The sequence below is a fragment of the Cinclus cinclus genome, chromosome 4 (genome assembly GCF_963662255.1).
Source record: "Cinclus cinclus chromosome 4, bCinCin1.1, whole genome shotgun sequence".
Taxonomy (NCBI): Eukaryota; Metazoa; Chordata; class Aves; order Passeriformes; family Cinclidae; genus Cinclus; species Cinclus cinclus.
Window position 1 is genome coordinate 8,234,808 of NC_085049.1, and position 23,884 is coordinate 8,258,691.

Genomic DNA, 23,884 nt, shown 5'->3' on the forward strand with positions numbered 1-23,884 from the left:
ATGTTAAAAATAAGCTTTCCCATACTCTGGTAAACCTGCAAAGAGAGAAGCGACAGCAAGCAGCATCTTTTAGTATCACTTCCTTTCTGCTGTTGCTCTGGCTGTGATGCAGAGGCAGTTTAGTTAGGCATTCCCCCTGTCTGTGCTTTCTTTTTTTTATTATTATTTTTTTATCTCCTCCTCTTTTGCTACTCAGAGTTATTTTTTAAAATAGAAATATAGAAGTCAGAAGCAGTGATTGCTGCAAGAAGGTACTATGGAAACCTGTCACGAACACAGTTTCAAATGGAAGGGAATCTTTCATGCTTAAGAAGTCCATGTATTTGTCAGACTCTAGTGTCTCCTCTGTGGTCAGAGTTGAAGAGAAAGGAAATGAATAGAGCAGTATTGAGGGGAAAATATATATTTTTGCTTTTCACTTGGGGAAAATGCATTTCTGGGCTCAGCCTTGCAATTAGATATCCTGCAATGAACTTCTTATCTGGGACCTAAAATTTCTAAGTTACATAATGTGTTATAATGCTGTGGTAGCAATATTGTTCTTTATGGTTGGTGAGATATGTTTGCTATAAAATTTAGCTTGTAAGTGTTTCCAGATGTTTTGTTGATTGTTTTTCTGGATTTTTAAAGAAGACATAGGCAGATGAATTATTCACAAAGCTCAAAAGAAGGTGGTGCAGAGAGCAATAACTAAATAAATATATCTTTAGCATGCATTTCAGTTGTGGATGTTGGTGCATATTCTTCAGATGGAAAATCAAAGCATGACATGAATGTGTTAGATCCCAAGTCACTTGATATTTATTCTTTATGCCCTTGCTAAAGAATACACCATCAAAGAGGTTTTGTTGTTATTAGTATAGTGAGCAGAAGACAAAAAAATGACACAAACCTGGTACTGCTAGTAATGTTACAACTGATAGATTCACTTTGGTCTGTTTCAGCACTATGCTGATGCATAATAATGTACATACATCTACATATCTATATGAATATTAAGGTTTCCGAGTTAAAAGAAATATTTGGAATGCCAGTGATTAATCATTTAAATAAGGCACTTCCTGGGGATATTCCAAAAATGTGAGTTGAAATGCTGAAGTATTTAATCTTTCTGTGGTCACTGAAGTTCCTGTGTATATTTTATAATGTTTGGTGGTCATGTTTGTTGCTGCTGGAAGTATTGGAAAGCATTATCTAATAAACAGAGAAGGAACATAAGGAAGACTTTTCTTTTAAATATAAAAAATGTTGCTGTTCTTAAAGAATTATAAAGGGAGAAAAAGGCTTTTTGGTGGAGAAATTGCTCTGAACTAGTAAATTTATTTTTCATAGTGTGTAAATTTAGATAAATTTTTTTTTTTTCAAAAATTGACAAAGGTTGTATTTTCACATTTTGTCATAAACTTTCTACTTCAGAGTTACAAAGCCTTGACAATAATAGACATGGTGGTAGTCTCTTTTGTCCTGTGAGATTCTGATCTTTCAGATTTTGATGAGTCTGTGTGTATTTATTAAAGGATGTATACAGAATTAGAAACAGATTATGGGATTGTGCAGACTTTGTCTGCTCTGTGATACAGAAAGCTTTATATCACTTTGCCATTGTGCACTTGCCCTGTATAGAGGTAATTTAGGAAGCTTAATGCAATTGATGTCCAGCTGACATGGTATTTTTATATAAGTTAAAACTCTTCCCTGCTCCTAGCCTTTCTAAATGGTTAATCAAAGTGGATTGACAGGTTATGTGTCTGGGTTTTTTTTTCTTTCTTTCTTTCTTTTTTCTGTGTAGGTGTTTGTGACTCATAAATGCAGAATTAAACCGAAAATCTGTGACTGGATAATGGAGTATTTGCAAGTACTTTATTGCAATTTTCAGTGCAGCACAACAAATAGCCTTCACTTTCCAGTGTTTATTTGTAAGGATTTATTATTTTGTGGCCCTGCTAATCTCATAATTTCTGCTTCTGTTTTTATGATAGTGCAAGAAAGTGGTTTATAAACAGTTTCTGTAAATAGGTATTCCTGAAAATGCATCTGATCTGAACAATATTTTTATATAACTGTCTTTTATGGTAAAGTAAGAGGTGAAAATTGAGAAGTCATTAATGTTTTATATCCCTTCACTCTGTTATGAATCACCACTTAGCTGTTTGCCGAAAGCTTTGTATTCTCTTTAGTGATGATTTTATGTGAGGATCAGCTGGATAATTTTTAAATTCACTTCTGGTCCTTTTCTTCAGAGATTCATATCAATTAATTTGGCCCCTTGTCAACTAAACATGAAAACTTAATCTTCCGTTGTAGTTGATGTTATAAATACATATTAACTTAGATAATGCTTTTTGAAGAATTCAGATGGCATTACTGTTCCAAAAATTTTAGGTAATAACGAATTCTGAGGAATTAGTAGTGATGCAGTGTGCGTGTGAGGATGAAAAAAAGTCAGAATACCTTAGAAAGCTATTAAAAATTACCTTGTGTTTTAGATCTCCTTATTGAGACTAGTTATTTTGAAATATGAAACACTTAGTTTGGTTTCATACCAATTTGTAAATGTCATTTGTGATCATTAAAAAATGACTCCTCCTAGAATATCCGTCATGAAAACACAGGAATGTTTAATAATATTGAGTTCAGCTTTCTTTGCAGACAGAAGTTATTTTAAATTAGAGGCTTTTGCATAGTCTGTTTCTATGTTCTGGTTGTCCATCTGTTTAGGTGTTTTCTCTGGACTGGAAAACTGTCAACTGTTATGTCTTGGACAGCTCTGACCACAGTGAGAAACTGAAACTGCACTAAGTTTAGCTAATACCTACAAGGGCAAGAATGTATCTGATTCTAGTACTTTTGAGGTATTTAATGCAAATATGATGATTGATTCATCTATTTATATGCAGAGAGGCTTGGGTCACTGCTATGAACTGCTCAGCTGTGAAAGGCTTTGTAAATAAAATATAGTGCAGGGGTAGAATGAAGGAGACTGGGAACACTGTGTGTCAGTACAGAAACTGGAAACTAAGTTTAGGATTTGAAGGTAACTCCAAAGAGAAAGATAAGTATGGAAAGAGCTGTTCTGAGTACAAGACTGAGAATGGCTGGAGGATGGATAAGGTAAGCAGTGAAATAAGGAAATGGTGTTTGCATTGCTACAGATGCAGAAAGGTAAGCTAAGATTAGATCTTGTTGAAAACAGTTGAGGTAAGACTCAAATGGGAACCATGAAGGTTTTTCTTTATCAGACGTTGCAGTGTTTTGATTACATGGGCTTAATCTTTATATAATGAGGTTAAATAAAGTTGTCTTCCAAAGTCCTAAGTCCATTTAAGGGTTTTATGTAAAATATTTCTGATTTGCTTTAGATACTCACAGTTGAACAGCATATATGAAATTCTGCTAAATTCCGGGGATGCAACTGAGCAGAGAATGATGTGGACTTTGGCTAGATCTCTGTATAATCCATCCCAGCCTTTTAAATTTTTACTTTGTGTATCTGTGTCTCTTCAAAACTAAAGCTACACTGAGGTTCTTTCTCTCCAGATAAGATAGTATGTTATTGTTAAACGCCTCTCCCAGACTGTAATTCTATTTGTGGTTTGTACTGTTGACTGTTGATTGTTAACAGGTTCTGCAGTAATGCAATTAGGTGAGCCAAGGAGAACATACAAAGCATTAATAAGCCACATCTGCATAGAGCAGAGTGAAAAATATGATCGACTAGCCATGATACTCATCTAAATAAGATAATATAATTCGTTTTGCCTCTTTCTCAGGTTAGAAATCTGCTCTGTCTTAATCCTCTCAGAAAAAAAATCAATGCTTCATCGTGTTCTTGATCTGCTACTCAGCGGCACATGAAATTCTGCGTTATTGTACGTTGTTATATTTATGGTAACAAAAAGATTAAAAGCTTTGGATAAGCTTCAAATAACATAGGGAACTGAACAGTATGTGGCATTAGAAAGGAGAAATCTTGCATCAAAATACTGCAGTTCTTGGGTGTTGAATAATGTCTGTGTGGAAGAAGAGGTGCACTCAGCTGCATATTCTTCTCTTTTGCCTCCCTTCTGTTGTTTTGCAGGCAGCAGCCCCAGTAAGTTCCCATTTGTGTGAAGGTTTCAGGATGCATTGCTGGCTGACAGCCGAAGTGAGGGGTGGGGATTGCCTTTTTTCAGTGGCTGAACTGGATCACAGTGTCTATGTTAATTGCAGGCAAAGCTAAGTACGGTATTTATTTTTCTTCAGAGAACTTCAGATTTTTTTCCTTCATAGTAGAGTTTCTGTATGATATAGCTTTGCCCATTTGTAAAGGGACTGTTGTTTTGTTTTTTGGTTTGTTGTTTTTTTTTTTAAGCCTAGAAATATGCAATCTATTCCTATAAATGTAGAATCTGTAACAAAAAGAGGTCAGTTTTGTCATGCTTCTCCCAGGGGACAAATTTACAAGAGGACTTGAAAGGCTTAGATTGCTGTCAGGGTGTGGGTAACACTGCCAGCATTGAAGACATATTTGGGTGTATCCATGCACTTGCTCTCTTTCAAGCTGGCCTCAGCAAAACTTGATAAAAATGAGTGTACAAATCCATTGTTGCATTCTCCAGGAACTGTAAGAAGAACTAGGAAGGGAAAATGGGAGGAAGAGTGTCTTCTGGCTCATTCCTGAGCAGCCTGGTGTGGTAAGCCCACCTTTGAGCAAGCAGGTGGATTAGGGCTTCTCTAGCAGTCCTGGCAACCTACAGTTCTTCACCAAATTATCTGTAGACTTTCCTCTAAGTGTGTGCTACAATGAATTTGAATTTTGTATTAAGAAGAAAAAAAAATGTTTTAAAATTCTATCCAACAGCAAATCTGACCTTGATGGGTGTCTGTAGTTGAGTATGAAAATATTAGCTAAAAACAATGTAAAGTAAAACAGCTTCTTAAAGTTCATTCCTTTTTAAATACCTGTGGGCACTTCAGGGCTGTTGACAGCATATGCACAGATTCCAGAAATGTGATGTTGTCACTTGTATAGGTAATTATTATCTTCCAAAGACTTGAAGGAGAACAAGAAAGCCCAGATGGCTTTTGGTAGATATTTAAATCATTCAGAGCATACAATTTAAAGGAAATTTTTTCTGAGATAGGATTATTTTTTTTTTTTTGTAAAGAGAAAAAAAACATGTTACAGCCCTTCAGCAGCTAATTCCTAATTTTAATTATTAAGACTGAGTTAAAAGTGAAACTTGATGTTTCTGTTTTGTAATGGCTCTGTTGAACCATCTAATGGAGTGAACACATACATAATGATATTGTGAGGTGGAAGAAAACATCTTCAACATCTTTGGACAAGCTTTTGTCCAAATACCAAAATCAATAATGATATTTTGTGTCCTTATACTTCTGTTCTTCAGTAATTGGACTTGAATCAGCAAGTGCAAGTCAGGGTTGCAAAAGGACAGGAGGGGTGCTGCAGTTTCGCCTTCTGCTCTGTAAACTTCATCAGAAAGGGACAGCTGTTGTCTTTAATAGAGAAGCCACATCTTCAGATGGGAACTTGTTTGTTATCTGTTAAGGCTTTAGAGATTGGTCAAATTGTGTAAGAGGTGAGAGAAGCATTTTAAGCTTGATTTTGCTCAGAAGCCCCCATTTCCACGTTGCCTGACTAGTTTTTTTAACTTTGTATCATTTCCATTCTTTATACACTTCCTACACTCTAAAATAATGCTTTGTAGGATAAAATTTGTAATTGTTATGGGTTAGTCAATCTAGCTGGTCTGTCCTCAGAAGTGGGATAATTCTGCCTTGGCTGCTTCTAGCACCTCCTCTTGAATTTCCTTGTACTATTGCCAAGGGATTTCACCCCTGCTACTTGTTAACCTCTTTTTCTCTATTGTTATAAACCTTCCAAATGACCTCAAGCAACCTGTCCAAACTTCTTAACTCCCCCTCCTTTCCAGTCTCTGCAACCCTCTCCCAGTGTCATCCCATGACTGGCCAAGAAAGACAAGAGCAAGCTGAAATTTCACCTGTCTGCATCTACCCAGAGGTCAGTATATTTCCTGGCTGCTTCTCCAAGTCCTTCCAAAAAGGCAGCTGGATACTCCCCCCCTTTCTTGCCTGATCTCATGTAATTTGGACCAATTCACAGCTCCAGGCATGGCACCCTGATCCCCCTCCACCTGGATCCATCCTCGATATTTCCCCCGCCCCATCATATCCATTCCAGATGGGCCACTAGGATCCCACAATGGGTCCTCGGTAGGAAAGTTATAATCCAAAGTCCCTGTTACTAGGCCATTGCGAATTTCTTCTCTCATCCTTTCCCTGGCTGCTCTAACTACCATTTCCTTTTTGTTAGAGTCCATTAGAGTATCTAATATAATTTGGATGTCATCCCGGTCCGGATTTTGAGTTTTCATAATCACTTTCACTACTCTGGCCACTTTATCAGGGTTTTCTCTGTAAGTTGCAGCTGACTGCTTCCAAATTACTAAATCTCCTGGGGAAAAGAGTACCTTTACAAAAACTGGTCCGTACACTCCCACTACTTCTCTCAAAGGCGCAGTTACAGTTCTCTTTTGTCTGCCTAATCTTAATAAACCCTCTCTTGTTTTAGACCAGGCCGGGGCTAATTTCGATCGTGTCCGATGAGCTATCAGGGTTAGTGGTTTATCTTCATCGCTCCCACTACTATCTGCTCCTTTTGCACCCTCCCCATGTCTCTGTATCACAGTTACATCTTGGTCATTTTCTGGGGAAGGAGGGATGGGTGAAGACGGCAGAGAGGGTACAGGAAGACAGGAGCAGGCGAAGGAGGCATTGGTGGGAGAGGAGGGTATCCCTGAGCAGGAGTAAGTGAGGGAGGAGGGTATCCCTGAGCAGGAGTAAGTGAGGGAGGAGGGTGGCTTTCAGCAGGGGGGGTGTAAGTGGGTCAGGTGAAATAGGGCCAGGTGAGGTAGGGTCAGATTCCATTGATGCCATGAGGGCTACCAGCAATTCACCATACATATCGTTTTCCTATATAAACTTTCATCCAATGCCAGGTGTTCTAAACAACACTAACCGTGGATACAATGCATGCACTTACTGTTTTCAGGTACTTTAACAATCATTAACCCATACTCAGCCAGCCACTCTGGTTTTTCCTGCAAATAGAAAAACAAACCAACGTATGGAACTTCATCCAATCTCCCTTCCTGTTTACAAAACATCAATAACTGTGAAATCATGTCAGATTGCAAAGACCCATTTTTTGGCCATGTTTTCCTTTTTTTCATCTCCTTTTTTTATTTTTTTTTATTCTATATGCAAGACATATTTTGGCCACCAAGTGTTACAATAATCAATCAACTTGACCTTACGTAACTCTTGCCCAAAATTACCTTCCTTCCAAATAAGAACAAAGGAGAAGTGTGCAGTATGGGTGCATTGCCACCCAAAATCCACTTAAACTTCTCCATGTTACAGCTACAATAGACCACTGATGCCGAACCTGCAACGCTTTCTCGACTGACTGATGGACGGTGCCGAGGCAATACCAGGAATTCCTTAGCCTAACCACAGGCAGCTTTCACCATGTCTAACTGGCAGGCAACCAGACCAGATTAAAAGCACCTTACCTTTCTCCAGGGGACGTTGTGAGCGGCAGGGTCCCGGTGCCGACGGGCTCCCTGAGAATCCCTCTGTGCCGGCTGGAGTGCGGTCGGGTCGTGGGGTCCTCAGCAGCGCTCACAAGGTCCCATCTGGGATGCCAAAATGTTAGTGTGGAAATACATAATCACAGGATGATTATATGCAGGTGCTTTTATTGAAGAGTTCTGGGAGCCGCGGTACAAACCCAAATCTGACTCCGACATGGATTCGAGATGAACATGTTTTTATACCCTTTTTGTTATATAACTATATATTAATTATTAAACCCATATTGTTCTATTGTATACATTGATCTTATCCAGGCATGAATTCTTATAATTTTCATCAGGTCCCTCAAACACCTTTTCTCATGATTCTTGTTACAATTAAACAATAACTGTATTCAACTACCAAACAATAATATAATTTATCGTATGATGATTACGCAGGTGCAGTTTCACCTGATCTAATTCGTTCCCAGGGCTTAGTTCCCTTTCCCAGGGCCTAGTTCCCATTCCCAGGCCTACCAGACCCAACTTTTCTTACCATGCCCTGAATCTATACAATTCCCATGATTTTGGAAACATTTTAACCCTATGCTATCACCAGATACTTTCTTTGAAATTGCTGTCACGTTGATAGCCTGAGGCTTGGTAAACTTTGGAACATTGCTTGATGTTTCATGAGATAATTCTTTACAACAGTTCCTGATGCCTCTCTGTCCCATTAGCTCTTAGCCATCTGTTGCTTTGATTACACTATTATGGTGAATAAGTGTTTTGGCAAGCTATTTAGCTGTGTTGAAAAATCGTGTTTCTTTGCTTTCTAGTATTTTATTGCTACTGTTTCTTTTTGTTTTGTTTTTTTTTTCCCTCCTCAACCTTTGTAGTGCAATGCTTCTTGCTATTTCCTTCTTGTTATTCTAAGAAACAAAATGATAACCCAATTTGAGGGCATGATGAGGTTTATAACTGCTTTGTGGCTGTTCCCCTTATATGTGAAAGTCCTTCTACCAAAAGAGGTGTAATTCAAACATGGGCTCACAGAAGGTAGATGTTATAAACCTAAGCATATTTAAATGTTTGGCTTTGGGACTCTTGCCTCTCAAGGCTTAAATGTTCTTTTCTGATCTAGTCAATGTGTTACATCAGTATTACCTATGCTCATTACCTATGATATTTCTATAATAAATCATAACATTTTAACCTCTCACTCCCCCTAACACTGCAAAGGCCAAAACAGGAAGATATGGGATATCATTAGAAAGAAACTTGTATTCTCTGGCTTTACATTGTCAATTTGACCTTTTCATTTAATGCTCAGGTTTTAGAGATCAGCAGAGTAAAAGACAGATGGGGTGATAATGAACACAGAGATGAGCTTCCCTAAGTAGGTTCATTTTTAGGAGTAGTGATATATCAATTAATTTCTTTTAGGCATGGATATTTGGAAAGGGAATAAAATACTGTTTTTAGACTGAAACTGAATTTCATTGGCATTTAATTTCTACTTTTAGTTTTTTGTTACTTTTTCTACAATTAAAATTAGCTGAGTTATACCTCAAAGCAAGAATTCCAACCATTCTTACTAAGTTATTAAATCTTCTTAATAGGTCATTTTGCCTTGACTGTGACTTAGGTCACCAAGTTTTCTTCGCTGTTTACCTGCTTGAGCTCTTTAAATTAAACTGAAGCTTTTCCTGGGGTTACTTTCCATTTTTTCACTTCTGGTGTCTGTAAGAGATGACTAAGAACTGGGTAGCTGCAAGTGCTTGCAAAACTTTCTCAATCATTTGGTCTTCGAGTAGTACTTGTCACGTTTTTTATCAGTAAATTATTGGAAGGAGGCAGAATGTTGTAATAGTAGTGAGAGGGGAGAAGGGGCAAACACTGTAAAGGAGCATCTGTCAGGGGATTTTTAGCCTCTCAACAGTCTTTTTTGGACCTTGTAAAGCTGTGCTGTGTTGGAAATTCAAACTGCTATCTCCTACACACAAAAGGAGCTGTATGAAGTAAACTTATAAAGTAAGTGAACTAGTTCCCAATATAGCAAATCTTTTGTCAAATTAAATTAGTCAATACTAAATGTCAGTCAAAGATACTCAGAAGTATAATCTGGAAACTGTTTTTGCACTTACTCTGTAAGGACTACAATAGTCTTTTGTATTCCTTGTCAGAGAGTATACATTAGTTTACAAGTTTGGTTATTTCAGTGTGCATCCTGTTCTGGGATTGTTGTGTTTCAGTGCTGATTATTCCTTTTCCATTTATGGTTAGGGAATGCTGTAGTATTCCTTGCTCACCATGTTGTCAGATCATTCTGTTTAAGTGGTTCCTGGACTTACTAGTAATTACAGATCTTCCTGCAACTAAGCAATGTATATAATTATTTTTTAGCTGTGCTACACTTTTGCTACTTGTGTATGGGACATGGTGTATGTTTTGCATAAGAGGTAATGATGTGACAGCACACTGAAATCACAGCTGTTGAGTTATGTATCTGTCTGTCTGTCAGCAGTGAAAATTTTCTTTTGGGTTTCTGCAACAGCTTCTCCTGAACAGGGTTATCTGTTCTCTGCAGAATGATAAAGATTTTCAGTCAGAGCCACTGGTCTGATTTAATAAGCAAAATAGAAATGTCATTTTCTACATTAGTAACTATGGAACATAATTTCTAAGTGAAGGACTAATCCAAATTTGACTTCTCTGTATGTGGTCCTTCCAAACTGTACTGTAAAATAATATTTCCTTGGAGAGCTGTTCTTATGATTGGTGGTGCAGGTACTTGGGAAATTTAACTGCAAGTTAACAATTAATTACATTTGTAACACTGCTTCTTCATGAAAGTAGTAGTAATTTTCTCAGATAGTACTGACCATGAATATTTTTGCCAATTAACACATTTCTGAGAAGGAAGTTGATAGTCATCACAGGTGAAAACCCTGTGGCACAGGATCTTAGGACAGATTTGTACTGGATAAAGAAATAATGATGTGAGATTCCCTAAGACAGATCTAGGTAGAGAAGATGATCCACATAGTGAATCCTGTACCCTGAGAAGGTGGAATGTAAGTTTGGAAGCTGTGTTTGTAGCACTTGAACCATTCGTTTTGCCCGTCATACAAGATTCTTTTTTTTGATTCAGCCTTATGCTAGGAACCTTCCTATCACCAAATTAGCTCAGTGTCATCACCCCACTCCCTTGTGAGGAGCAGGTTTGCTTGTTCAAGCTGTATTTGTAATGATGAAAAAGATTATTGCTCTTCCCTTAGCCATGCTTTCAGAAGATTATTCTGATAATACTAGTGGCAATCATAAAATAAAACACTACAATCTTGGCCCTTAGAAAATAATTGCATTATTGGCAGTTGACAAAACAAAATTGTTTGGTTCCATCCTGGGAGATACTTTTAAATTAGAAATGTAAGATATATTTATTTACATCTTTAATTTCTGTTTAGTCTTAACAGGGTTGTTATCTTTGTGGGAAAGGAAGTGACCAAATGGGGTTGTGCTCTGAGAATGATTGCAACTGTCATGCTGGCCTGGACAGCATCTCCTGGGTTTTTAAGTACAGTCACCTGCTCTTTGAAGCAACCACATGATGTAATTGTGAAAAAAAACCACAAAAACACATTCATACTAATGACTGCATGACACTTACTTTTTTACTTGTCTGTGATCATCTACAGAATCAAATGGAATGGGATGGGGTAAAATTAATCAGAAATTATGTCAATAAACTGAATTATTCTCATTCATAGAGAAAATGAGTAAATACATTTGGTGTGAACATCTCTTCATAGTTTCTGCTGAATGAGTACCTGTTTTGCAAAAGCATAAATTGAAATACCCATGTCTTTTTTTCAAGCGGTGACTGGTTTCAACCTTCTGACCAAACTGTGATGTCTGATGGATACTGAGAAACTTAGATGTTTTAAAATATTTGTGAGACTTGTTTCATGGTAGAAGTAGTTTTTTGATGATGTTTATTTTTCTTTTATTTTCTTCATATGTTGAGCTGATTACTCACTGAGTCTTCTTAAGCTCTTACATTTGTGGAATTTAGTTTCCATGTATCTGTAACATACTATGTTGTGACTTTCCAGACGAAGAAGTGCTTTGAATGGAGAAGGGTATTATTGGTGGGTTTAATGCCATCTCTCCTTAACTCACTAATTCATAATAATTTTTGCAATCTGAAGATCACTGTAGTTACTTTTTGAGTAGGTATTGTTGCCCTACACTTCGTGGGGTCATATTTTTACTTCACTTGTGTATTCTTGTGTTTATGCACTTAGATAATACTGTATTGCTAACACATTACTTACTAAATGCTCTTCTGTTTTTCTTTGCCCTCTACTCTCTTGATTGCTGTAGCTTGAAATTTATGCCAAGCGTACAGATTTTTACAGACAGAGATTCTAAGGAGAGCATTTTAAAATTGCTAAGTGTCTTTGCCTGCAGTGGCAGACAACTTGGTTATAAAATAATGCTAATGAACTCATTAAATTCCATCTCAAAAGTAATTATATTATTTTCCATCTTGTTCCTGTTGGATAGCTATTCTGAATATTATTCTCTGATATGATTCCATTTTCCTTTGTAGATCACTATTGTCGTGAGTTCTTTTTAACTTCAAACATACATGCTTTCCTCTTGATAAAAATTATGGCAGCCTTTCAAATCTCAGAACTATCTAGCTTTAAGCTTCTCAGGTAGAAGGACAATATTACAGAAAAAATTCTTATCAATAAAATCTATAAGTAGTAGCAAATTCTGAAATACTGGCTGTCAACTTATTGTCCAGTGTGTATTAAGGATGAACAGTTTAATTTTGAGATGTATATGCAAGCCTTAAATTATAATGATTCATTTCCATCCTGCTTTTCAGCATTTTCTTTTCACATAATTTTTGTCCCAAGTGGGGCTTTATTTTTTTTTAACATACTGTCTAAACCTAGAAACTAGCTGTGCATAAAAATTTCCATTCTGTTAGGATTAGTCATAAACCAACAATGAACTGTTACATAGCCTGTCTGGGGCATATGAAACAAAAAGTGTTTCCTGAGGTGAGAAAATTACTGTGTATGAATCAAATAAAATAATACACTTTGTTCTGCATTGTCAGGGATTTGATATGTCTCTTAATTCCATACAAGATGAATACATGAGCTAGAAGCCCTCTGTCTGTGGCCATGTCCACAATTTAAAACAAATAATAAATAGGCCACCTGCATAATCTTTGTTCCATTATGATTTTAATTTTGGTACTAGATTTGGAAGATACTTTGAATAGTGGGTTTCCATAATTAAGTGTTTTGGTTTGAAACTTCTGGCTAAAACCAGTTCTTTTGAAATACAGCTCAGGCTCTCTTGGAGTATGTTTTAGTGTCTTTCTTGCCCATTAGCTGCAGAGTTAGTTTGCTAAACTGTGATGTGGGAGCTCGAAGATTGATTCTTTTGCCTGCAATTATGAGTGCCTATATTGCCTGTTTGTCAGGAAAATAAGTATCTGGCCATTGATTATTTAAGGGTGGATAGTGCCCAGCTCACCTTTTGATGCTGTTTTATATTTTTATTATTTAATATATGAACATTAGAGCCTGACTGAAATCTAGTTGAGTGCTCTTGTAGTAATAGTAAGGTATTGATTTTGTATTACTCACTGTCTACCTGGTTTCATAACTGTGTAAGTAGTCTGTAGAAATTAGAACAGTTTGGGAAAGGCTGGTAAATGAGGTGTGTCTTTTCTACCTTTTCTTCCTTTCAGTTTCATTCTCTTTCTTTCTGCCAGAGTATTTTCATTCTATTCCCAGTCCTCTTCCCATTTATATTTTCTTTCTCTTGTTCATTCTGTCCCCAAATTCCCTCCTTGCATTATAGTACTCTTCATTTTCTGACATCCCATTAATCTTCCAGTCTTTATGGCTTACTTTCCCACCTCCACAAGCACACCCACAGGATGCTTAGAAATTTTACAGCATACCCAGTTGTCAAAAAACTAAACCTACAAGTCCCAGACCCGTAATACTATGCTGGGAATGCTCATTAACTCCCACACTGTTTGGAAAAAGAAACCGGTACAGTTAGTATAAGGTCTGCAAACCATAATACATGCCTAATATTCCTTTGCTTTCCACTAAACCTGGGAACTCCTCATTGGAGCTGGGAAAGAAGATGGGATCTGGCTTTTTCTGCTTTAACTGTGGTTGTGATCTTGTAGGAGCCCTAGAAAAAGTGGCACGAATGTGCAGCTATAGGGATGTGACCTCTGACACATTGGGTTTGAGGAGACCACGTTGTTTGCCAGCAGATCAGAAATCCTGTTGCCATAGGTGGATGTACCAGCAAGTGCATCCTCAGCTCAGTAGCTGTACCATGGCCAAAGCCGAAGTGGGCTTTGCAATGGGAAGTGCTGATGGTCTCAGATGCTTTTGTCCAGTCTGACTCCCAGCATTTCTGTCAGACCGTGTTCGTTACTGCTGGCAGAAGTGACTCAATACAAATGACAAAAGACTTCATTTCAAATGTGTTGATTGCCCCCTCCACTAATTGCTTGTGAATGTTAATTTAAAAAGCAGTATTCAGTGTATAGATGACAGTGCTTAGTTTTCAAAGGGAATAATTTGAGAATTTGAGGCTTTTCTCTTGCTAAATAGCACCCATGCCAGTGTTTAATGTTGCTTAGTGGAATTATCATCAGATTCAATCTTTATCAGAGGTCTCTTAAATAGTGGACCTGGATGTGAGGTTTTTTTGGGTTTGTTTTGGGGGTTTTTTTGTTTTGTTTTGGATTTTTTGTTTGGTTGGTTGGTTGGGTTTTTTTGCAAGTTTGGGGAAATAATCACTGCATTGCTTTATTTTTTAGTTCTGCTGTGAGGAAAATGAAGTTATTGTCAGCCTTAGAAATAGAAATGGACAAATACAAGCTTAAATTTTGCATAGTAAGGGCTTGACCTGCTTGCTTCTTCTTATCTTTTGTTAGTACTTTTTAAAAGCCTGTATCACATTTAGTTAACTATTTGGGGCTTAACTGACAGTGGTGTAACAAGCCCTGCAAGTTAAAGCAGCATTGCTAACCACACCATAGCTGAATACAGCTATGATGTAACTAACCCCAGGATTACTGAAGATCAGTCGCTGATAACCCACCCCGGGTTAGATACTGCCAGCAGTGCTTCCAGTTCCTTTCTTTCCATTCATATGCAGAAGATAGCACCAAAAGGATCTAAGCAAAGCATTGCTCAGAGATCAGAGGAGAACAGTCCTGTCCTTCACCCTCTGTTCTCTGTTATGCAGTAAGGATGCCAGTAACTTAAACAAAATGAATTAGCAGTCTGAACTTAAAAGATGAACTTGCCCACTGAAATGATGTCTTCTCATAGATGAAACATCTCAATAGTAAAGTTAAAGATAATTGTTATTTTTTTATATCTTCTTTCTTCAGAATCCTACTCAAGTGGGAACTGCTCTTCAGGTTTTCCATAATCTTGGGACTTTGAAGGATACCATTGCTAATGTGGTGGAAGGATACTGCACAGCACTGGAAGAGAACATAAAGAATGCTCTGGATATCAAAGTGTTGACCCAATCATCTCAAACAGTCACAAGAGGTGTGTGATACTTGTTTTGCAGAGAATGACAATTGATTCTTTTTTATAGGAGTACAGTATGTTATAAAATGGAAGAAACTCTCACATCCAAGCCCTTTCTAGAAACGTTTCCCTGCTTGCTTTAGCCAGTAGAGGGTGGGACTAGGCATATCTCAGAAAACATTTAATTTTAAAACATTTAATTTGGCAAAATCGTGTCTGCTTGATATTTGGCTTGGAGGCTTTTCCATTATTCCTCCCTGCTGCTCCTTCCTAACTTGCCCAGAAAATTGTCCTCATTAGGTTACAACTTTATAGCATTTTCTTAGCTGTTTCTCATGGAAAGATGACTCCAAATTCTACTTTCTTTGTGTTGGTGGGAAGATTGCAGGTTGAAATTATTTGCAATCAATGGAAGAAACCTACAAGTACATTGCTATGCTTTTGCCAGGTGGAAATTGTTTCAAAGCAGACTATTCAACATGAAGAAATGTTGCACTATTAAACATTTAGTTCCCAGTTAGCTCAGATACCAAAAAATACCGAGGAATTCAGTGAGCAGGCAGATTTGGTGCTACAAACATTCATTTTTTTTTTAAAGTCATGCAACAAGGGAGGGATCCAGAACTATAACCAATGGCATAATACAGAAATTCATCTTCTCTTAAGTTAAGTGGTTGTTTAGAAGCTGCATGCCCTTCAGCTGGAATATCACTTTTTTTAGCAGTTTGTCTATGCATTTAAGTCCTAAGCTGGTATAGCTGTATTTTTCTCAGCTGCTCTGTCTCTCTTCACTTTGCTCTTGCATCCTGCAAAACTGTTCATTGGCATTACTGTGGTGTTTCTGTGGAGGTCTGAATTGGTAACAGTCATGAGCATGAAGTATCCCCACTGAACATCAGAGTTCAGTCAGCTTCTCAGTTGAGACAACTGAGGCCATTAACAGAGTTCTGTTCTGAAGGTATTTTAGGCTGCTTTGGCTTAAAAAACCCCAGTATCTGTCAAAGTGCATAGAGATCTATATGTCCAATATTTTAATTTTCATTTGTGGAAGCTGAAGTGTGGTGCTGTGTATGTTTAAAAACCATTTAGGTGGCCCTGGTAGAGCTGCTATGCCAACACCTGGGAACACAGCAGCTTTTCGAGCAGCCCTCTGGACAAACATGGAGAAACTCATGGATCAGATCTGTGCTGCTTGTGGACAGGTACTCTGCACCTAATTCCTGTTCATCTCATCATTCAATTTTGGATGTAAGAATTTAGATGTCACTTTCCCTCTCAATAAATTCTCTCTTACAGGTGCAGCATTTGCAGAAAGTATTGGCAAAAAAAAGAGATCCTGTGTCACATGTCTGCTTCATAGAGGAGATAGTTAAGGTAAAGTTTTAATTTAGCTGAATATACTTTAGTAAATCTCCTAAGAAAAATGTGTTGAGAGAATGAGTTTGTTTACAATTTTACAGTTCCATAATTTTTTTTATTAAATTGATGAGAAAGTGTTGAAACCCAAACTAACATTGAAGGATATATTTGTGGTCTGTGGGTTATATCTGTAGGATGTAAACATGTTCATTTTGTTGTAATTTCTTTTGTTTTCTTTAAAAGGCAGCTGATAAGGCACCACTGTATGGATCATTAATGTCATTCCATAATACCATGTGATTTGAGTAATTAATTAAATCTGTTAGTTTGCATAGGAGAATGTGTCTTCATCTATCATTTTCAGCCATCTGTTTCTCACTTCTTGACAATTTCTCTCTTGAAAAATAATCATGGCTGTTCTTTTGAGTACCTATTATTTTCCATTCATTTGCATTGTTTTTTATTCATATTTGGAATAACTTGATTAATGGTCTCCTTCAGTGGTAGGAACAGGACTACTGAAACTGTCTCATCTACCTTAGTAGAAGAGAGCAAAAACAAAAGATGTGTTCCTCTTGACATTTCTTTCCAAGTGTATAACTGGATTTTTAATTACATGGACTTAGTGTTTGAAATAACTTGAGAGAGCTCTTTATATGCAAACATGGTCTTCTCAACAGTGAAAGCAAATAAGGTTAAATACAGGCTTTATCTGTCTCTTAAGCCCCCCTCCAGGAGATGTTGCAGAGAGCATTGCTTTTCTGTGAGGCACTTGAAGTTTCTCTTTCTGTGTTAAAACAAGCAAAAAGAAGCAAACCACAACAGCTAAAAAACAACCAAACAAAAAAAATAAAATCCACAGCCCCCTTCAAAAAGTTTATAAACTTTTAGCATATTTTCTTAATTAAAAAAACTTTGATCTGTCAAAAAATACCTATTGCTGCCTGGGTGGATCAGCCCTTCAGTGGATCAGCGTGTTTAGGGAGAAACATAGAAACCTGGAGACAGACCAGAAATGCTGAAAGGAAGATTTTGGATGGAAAGGGAGCTTAGGTAAATGATCTGTTCATGTTCATGAGTGGCTCCTACCCAGTGCCCATCCTTCTCACTTCCACTCTTCCCTCTTGTAAAGCATCACTTGAACAGGAGTTTTTCAACAACTGAAATGGGTGTTTTTCCAGTTTTTGAGGCTGACAATAGAGGGAAGCCAAAGGAAATATTTTATCATCTTGGAAACTAAATGAGCAGGGAGAATGAATTTCAGTGGAAGCAGGGTAAGGAAAACTCATTAGAAACTAAAAAAACTTACTGGGTTGTCTTATGCTAAGCATGTTCCGTGATTTCTCTGATTACCCTTCTTTCCCTTAAAGTTCATACTTCAGGATTGCATCTAAGTGAAAAGTCTTATTTTGCAAATAAAACGCATCTATGGATCTTTCCACAGCTGTCACTCTTCCAATTACTTTGCTCTTCTGTGGGTGTTTTGGTGTAGTATTATAGTGCCAGGCTGGACATAGTCATTCTCAGTGGGGCAGCTAGGGAGGAGTGGTACATCCTTATCTGATGTTCTGCTAGCAGAACTCTCTCAGCTTGGCACAGTACTGCTCATGGCACAGATGCTTGACTTGCTTCTTGCCTGAAATGGTTCAGTACAGCACCGTGTTTCTATTGGACATTGTCACAGTCAACCATTTGTTCTGGTGTCTCTTGAAAAAGATGTGGCACCAGGCTGCCCATGGGTCACACCAAAGAGTTGAGCTCTTGTTCAGACAGAACCAGACACGTGCTGCATGCTTCTGAAATCAGGAGTGTAAGTACAGATGGGAGAGTATGAATTGGTTTAGATATAAATTAGAAATTGGTATTTTGCCATTTGCTAATGAAGATTCCATTTTTTGTTAAACTGAAATGTGCTTTCCTCAGCAAGCGTTCTGGAGAGGGAGAGAAGTTGGATTTTCTTTATTGTATTCAATTTCATTAATAAACTGAGCAAATTAATAAAACAAACCAAAGGTACTAACATTGTACCCGTTTGCTAGAGCAGCATGCTCACTCCAGAAGATAGGAAAAGGAATCATCCACTCTACAGTCTGTGCACTAATTACTGTTACTGATGTCAACATTATTATTACAGTCATCTTCTGCAGCAGCTGCAGTACCACTTTGCCTGTCCATCTGCTTCCTTGTTTTGATTACTGCAGTGCAAGTATCATCCTAGGAAGCATAAGAGAGGAGGAGATCCAGCCTTTTTAAAGCACAAGTCCTTTAATAGCAAGGAAGCTACTTGCCTTTTTTTTTCAGTCATCATTCTCTTTTTCCATTGGGGGTTTTTTGAGTCTTTTCTCTTCACAGATAGCACAGCCTGCAGTTTTTCTAATTTTGCATTATGATCTCAAACGTGTGCTTTCCAGCTTTCTAATTACCTGTTACCATAATAATATTTAGTAGTGTTGTATCATGTTGTATCCAAAAATATAGTTTTAAAAGCACCAGCTAATTAATTAAAGGTTACACAAAAAGTCTCTGTTAAAAAAAAAAAAAAAGAAACAAAACCTGACAGATGAAGAAACTGAGGTACAGAACTTGGGAATTTTAAAATACTGCAGTTCAGCAAGAGGGCAATGACAACACCTGCATTTCTTCTATCCTATGGTTTCTCCTAGAGAATTCCCTTCCAGTTTTTACCAGTTTTAGATGTGGCCAAGTGTTAAGTAACAGTCTCAGGTTTAATGAGAATCATGGAAGACTCTGGACATTAAATTTACACTGCACATTTTTTCACTTCTTCTCTTTGTAGATCTAGACTTTGATATTTTTCCTTTGTTGCAGTATGAAATTGAGGCAATTCTGAAAAGAAATCATGCACTCATAGTACCTTCTAAAAACTGCTTCATTTCATACTAGTCATGAACTCTCTATTCATTATTAATGTTGACATATTTAAATTGCAGATTTAATTTTTTAACAGATATATTAACTGTTTAAAGGAGAAATACAGTTGAGTGGACATTTTGTGGGTTTCATGTAAGAATAAATGGTCTTTAATGACTAGATTTTAGTTGAAGAGTACTAAAAGAATTCAGAATTCATGGAGTTCTGATTTCTAGTTTTGGGGGAAAATGAATAGAGCTTTCATTGTGTACATTTTTTAAAAGGTTGGGTTAATGCTGTCAAAATTTTAAGGGTAAAAATTAAAATTACAAATAAAATTTAAATAATGTTAATTTGATATTTTTCTTCACCTTGTGACTGGTTATTTATATCACCTTTTTCAATTGCTTAATTCACCTTCAGAGAGCTAATGGGTTACTTCAGTTTATTCTGCTTTATTGCTTCTCTATTTCCATGTGTAGTGACTAATCCTTCCTCAGCTGTTGTAATGTCTAAACTACTATCGACTTCAGTGTAAATCACAGCTGAACATATCTTTCTGTGACAGCCACCTTCCTAATTAGAGATAAGAGTCCCTCTTAGCCCCATGTAAAAGACTTGAAAATGATCTTTGATCCTCATCTATTTTGAGTCCTTCACTCCTATCTAGGCATCAAGGAACAGTTCTGCAAAGAGAAAAGCAGCCTGAAAAGCAGCAAATAATTTTTAAGGGGGTGTGTTGGGGTGGTCAGTAGAAAGGATGAGCTGGGGTCTCTCCACTGGGCAGAAAGGTACAGGCAGCCCTGCCCTTGCTCGCCTTCGGGTGTTCTGTTTGCAACCAAGGCACATCACAAACCCTGTCGTTTACGTAAGCCTGCGGGTAAAAAAGGGAGCTGCGAGTTGTAGGGAGTGTTATTATGTACTTTGTGGAGGGCTCTTATCATTGCTTCTGCTGATGAATGTTTGGTGAGTAAGCAGGCTTTTTTCCTGAGTTGTCAACACTGGCAATATGAGGTGTTAACGATACAGAAAGAAACGTCCTCAGCATTACATAAGATAAAGAAAATAAATGGAAAATACAGATGTTTATTGACAGAGTGTACTTATATTTCACCTTCTTATTTGTGCTTTCTGTCCAAACTCATTAAAATGTTGCCGCTTTGTAATTATTTGCAACTACCATCACATATTCACATTCAGGTGACGCAATTTTAAAAAAATTCTAAGTGGAATAATTTGAAAGATAATCCAATTATTGTCCTCTGTGAATTCAGGAAATAGTATGGTTTTAACCAATTATTACAAGTATATGATTTATTTTTCAGTAATTTTTGTATAAGCAGAATTGGCTTACTTGCACATCATTTCTTCTGTGATTTCTGTTTGTTATTTAAGCAATAATGAGGTACTTTGTGAAGATCTAAACACAGGTGGATGAGCAGGTTTTTGGTTCCCAAAATATCTGTGACGCTTTTTGTTTCAGATCTACAAACTGAAATTGCCCTGCTGAATTCACTTGCAGGATTTTTGAGGACTCTTAAAGAGCCAAGAAGATCATACCAGTTAAAAGTCCCAATTCTCATTTGAATGGATCTGTGTTCCCAGACAGCCATACTAAAAGTAATTTGATTCTAATTCACATGGGAGGGTGAGAGCCTGTGCAATGGTTTTCTAATGGCACTACGATTTCTGTAGAGCTTTAATTCTGTTTCTCTGACAGAAATGTGCAGCTGTGAAGAAAAGGGATGGTGTGGAGGTTGTGTAGGTTAGTAGTTAATAATGACCTTTGTTCTTTTTCACTTCTCGTTTGGTGGTGTTTGTACAAATTGCACGTCAGTAAGGGACCATGCAGCTACAAAAGGCATGCCAAGGGGAACGCAGGACTGCCACAGCATGGCTCCCTCCACATCTTTCTGCTTGACACCAGCCTCACACCCATGAGGCTTTAACTGCACTGCCTCGGGTTACCGTTACACCGAAGGTTAGGGTTCAGAAAACCACAAAGCCCAGAGCTCCAAGAACTTTGTAGTTTCAAAAGGCATTCTAAGGGGAACACAAGACTTCCACAGCATGGCTCCCTCCACATCTTTCTGCTTGGCACAGCCTGCTGGTGCCCAAGGCTGCTTTTACTGCTCCACCTAGGATTACAGTTACATGTAGCGTTAGCGTTACACCTAGGGTTAGGGTTCCTTCTAGGGTGAGGGTTCAGAAAACCACAAAGCCTGCAGCTCCAAGCACTCTGCAGCTACACAAGGCATTCCAAGGGGAACACAAGTCTACCACAACATGGCTCCCTCCATGCATTTCTGCTTGGCACCAGCCTCACCTCTGTGAGGCTTTTACTCTCCACCTTGGGTTGGGGTTATTCCTTGAGTTAGGGTTAATGCCTAGGGTTAGGGTACAGATAACCACAAAGCCTACAAGCTCCAAGCACTCTGCAGCTACACAAGGCATTCCAAGGGGAACACAAGACTGCCACAACATGGCTCTGTCCACATCTTTTTGTTTAGCACCAGTCTCACTCCCATGAGGCTTTTACTCCTCTGCCTAGGGTTAGGATTCTGCCCAGGTTTAGGGTTCCATCTAGCATTAGGGTTCAGAAAACCACAAAGCCCAGAGTTCCAGGGACCTTGCAGCTACAAAAGACATACCAGGGGGAGCACAGGACTGCCACAACATGGCTCCCTCTACATCTTTCTGCTTGGCACCAGCCTGAACCTAAGGCTGCTTTTACTGCTTTGCCAAGGGTTAGGGTTCCTCGTAGGGTTAGGATTCAGAAAACCACAAAACCCAGAGCACCAAGCACTCTGCACTTTCAAAAGCCATGCCAAGTGGAACACAGGACTTGCACGGCATGTCTCCTTCCACATCTTTCTGCTTGAAAACCCCATGAGGCTTTTACTGCTTTGCTTAGATTTAGGGTTCCACCTAGGATTAGGGTTCAGAAAACCACAAAGCCCTGACTCCAAGCACTCTGCAGTTGCAAAAGGCATTCCAAGGCGTTGCAAATTATTAAATTGGTTGGTTTTCAGTCAGCTTGCCATTGGAGAAGAAATACATTTACCAGACATGCTGCCTTTTATCATCATTCTTGTCAATCTTACCTGAACAGGTCCAGCCTGCATGGACCTGGCAACAAACCTGTTACCATCCTTTCATCCTTGGAGGGGGTATGGCATAGTCAAGGTGAAAGCATAGTTTGAATTGAAGCTGTACATACTAAATCACTTCTCTGGGTAGAAGAAAGCTGTCAAATCCCTGGAGTCATTACTGGCTTCTGAATACTAAGTTCATTTTTTTCCAGTTGATAGTTATCTTGCAGGAATATGGGAGGATTAATTAATGTTTTAAGTAGTTTTGAAGATATAGGGCACTGTTTGATATCTAGGTATTTTTGTTCCTTACAAATTAGTTTTTTCTGAGGAAACACTTACAAATTCCAATATTCTATGAAATGCAGAGTCTTTATTTTCTAGTCAAGAAGGTTTTTGAGAAATAAAGCAAAACAGCTTTTGTTTCTTTTGTGACTTCCATAAAGAGACCTTTTTTAAATGTTGCACTACTGCTGGAAGTCTACAAACTATTACACCTTGGATATAAACTGATCAACCCAGTGTAATGAAATTCTGTGCCCTGCAGTAAAACAAAAAAATCAAGGTCATTTTTAAAATCACTGTGTCATTTATTGACATCTCTGAACCTGTAATGTGTAATGTAAACAACATTAGAAATTTAAATTAACTCTTATTTTAAGAAATTTAATCCTGACTAATTTAAGGATATAGAAAAGGGTTATTGAAGACACACTTAGAATTTGTCTTTTCTTTACTGATTAATTGCATTACTGAAGATGATGGCTTTTTGTTCACAGTCTAACAGTTAACATTTGACAATTACGTTGCTATAGAAATAGTGCAAATAGATTTCCTTATTTCTATCCCATAAGATCTTGCTGTACAAAATTGTTAAATCATTTGCATTGTTGCTTTGTTGGTGGAAAAAATATTTAGACTGTCCTTTAAACGTCTCTGTTTTTAGAGCAACATTCACAAGTCCCGTATTTCTCCATGGCGGCGCGTTTGATTACAGATAGAAAACACTGTATGTATTAGTATGCAAAGCCTGATTTCAGGAGCCTGCAGCAACTAGCTGCATGGTAATATTCACTATATTGTTTTACATTTCAAAGAGGCATCACAATAAAGATGGTTTTCACATTCTACTCAAAACTATCAAAATTTCTACAGGGAAAAATTAGTTGGAAGTGGTTGTCGTGAAGTAGGAGCCAGTTTAGAATCAGTGGGTCACATTTATTATTTGAATGTTAAAATAGCTATTTTAGACACACACAAATATGATAATTCACAGATGGGAAATTATACTCATTAAGTTCTAAATTTACAGTGTGGAGGAAATAGAGACATTTGTAAAAATAAATATATGTCC

General features: G+C 37.6%; 1 protein-coding gene across 1 annotated transcript in view; it reads left to right on the forward strand.

Annotated features, from left to right (window-relative positions):
• The window catches only part of COG5 (component of oligomeric golgi complex 5), a 180,098-nt gene that overhangs the window by 102,993 nt on the left and 53,221 nt on the right, over positions 1-23,884 (forward strand). Inside the window, exons 8-10 of the mRNA XM_062491605.1 lie at positions 15,061-15,226; positions 16,298-16,410; positions 16,505-16,582. Of these exons, the coding sequence (XP_062347589.1) occupies positions 15,061-15,226; positions 16,298-16,410; positions 16,505-16,582 (357 nt within the window). The remainder of the gene's footprint in view (positions 1-15,060; positions 15,227-16,297; positions 16,411-16,504; positions 16,583-23,884) is intronic.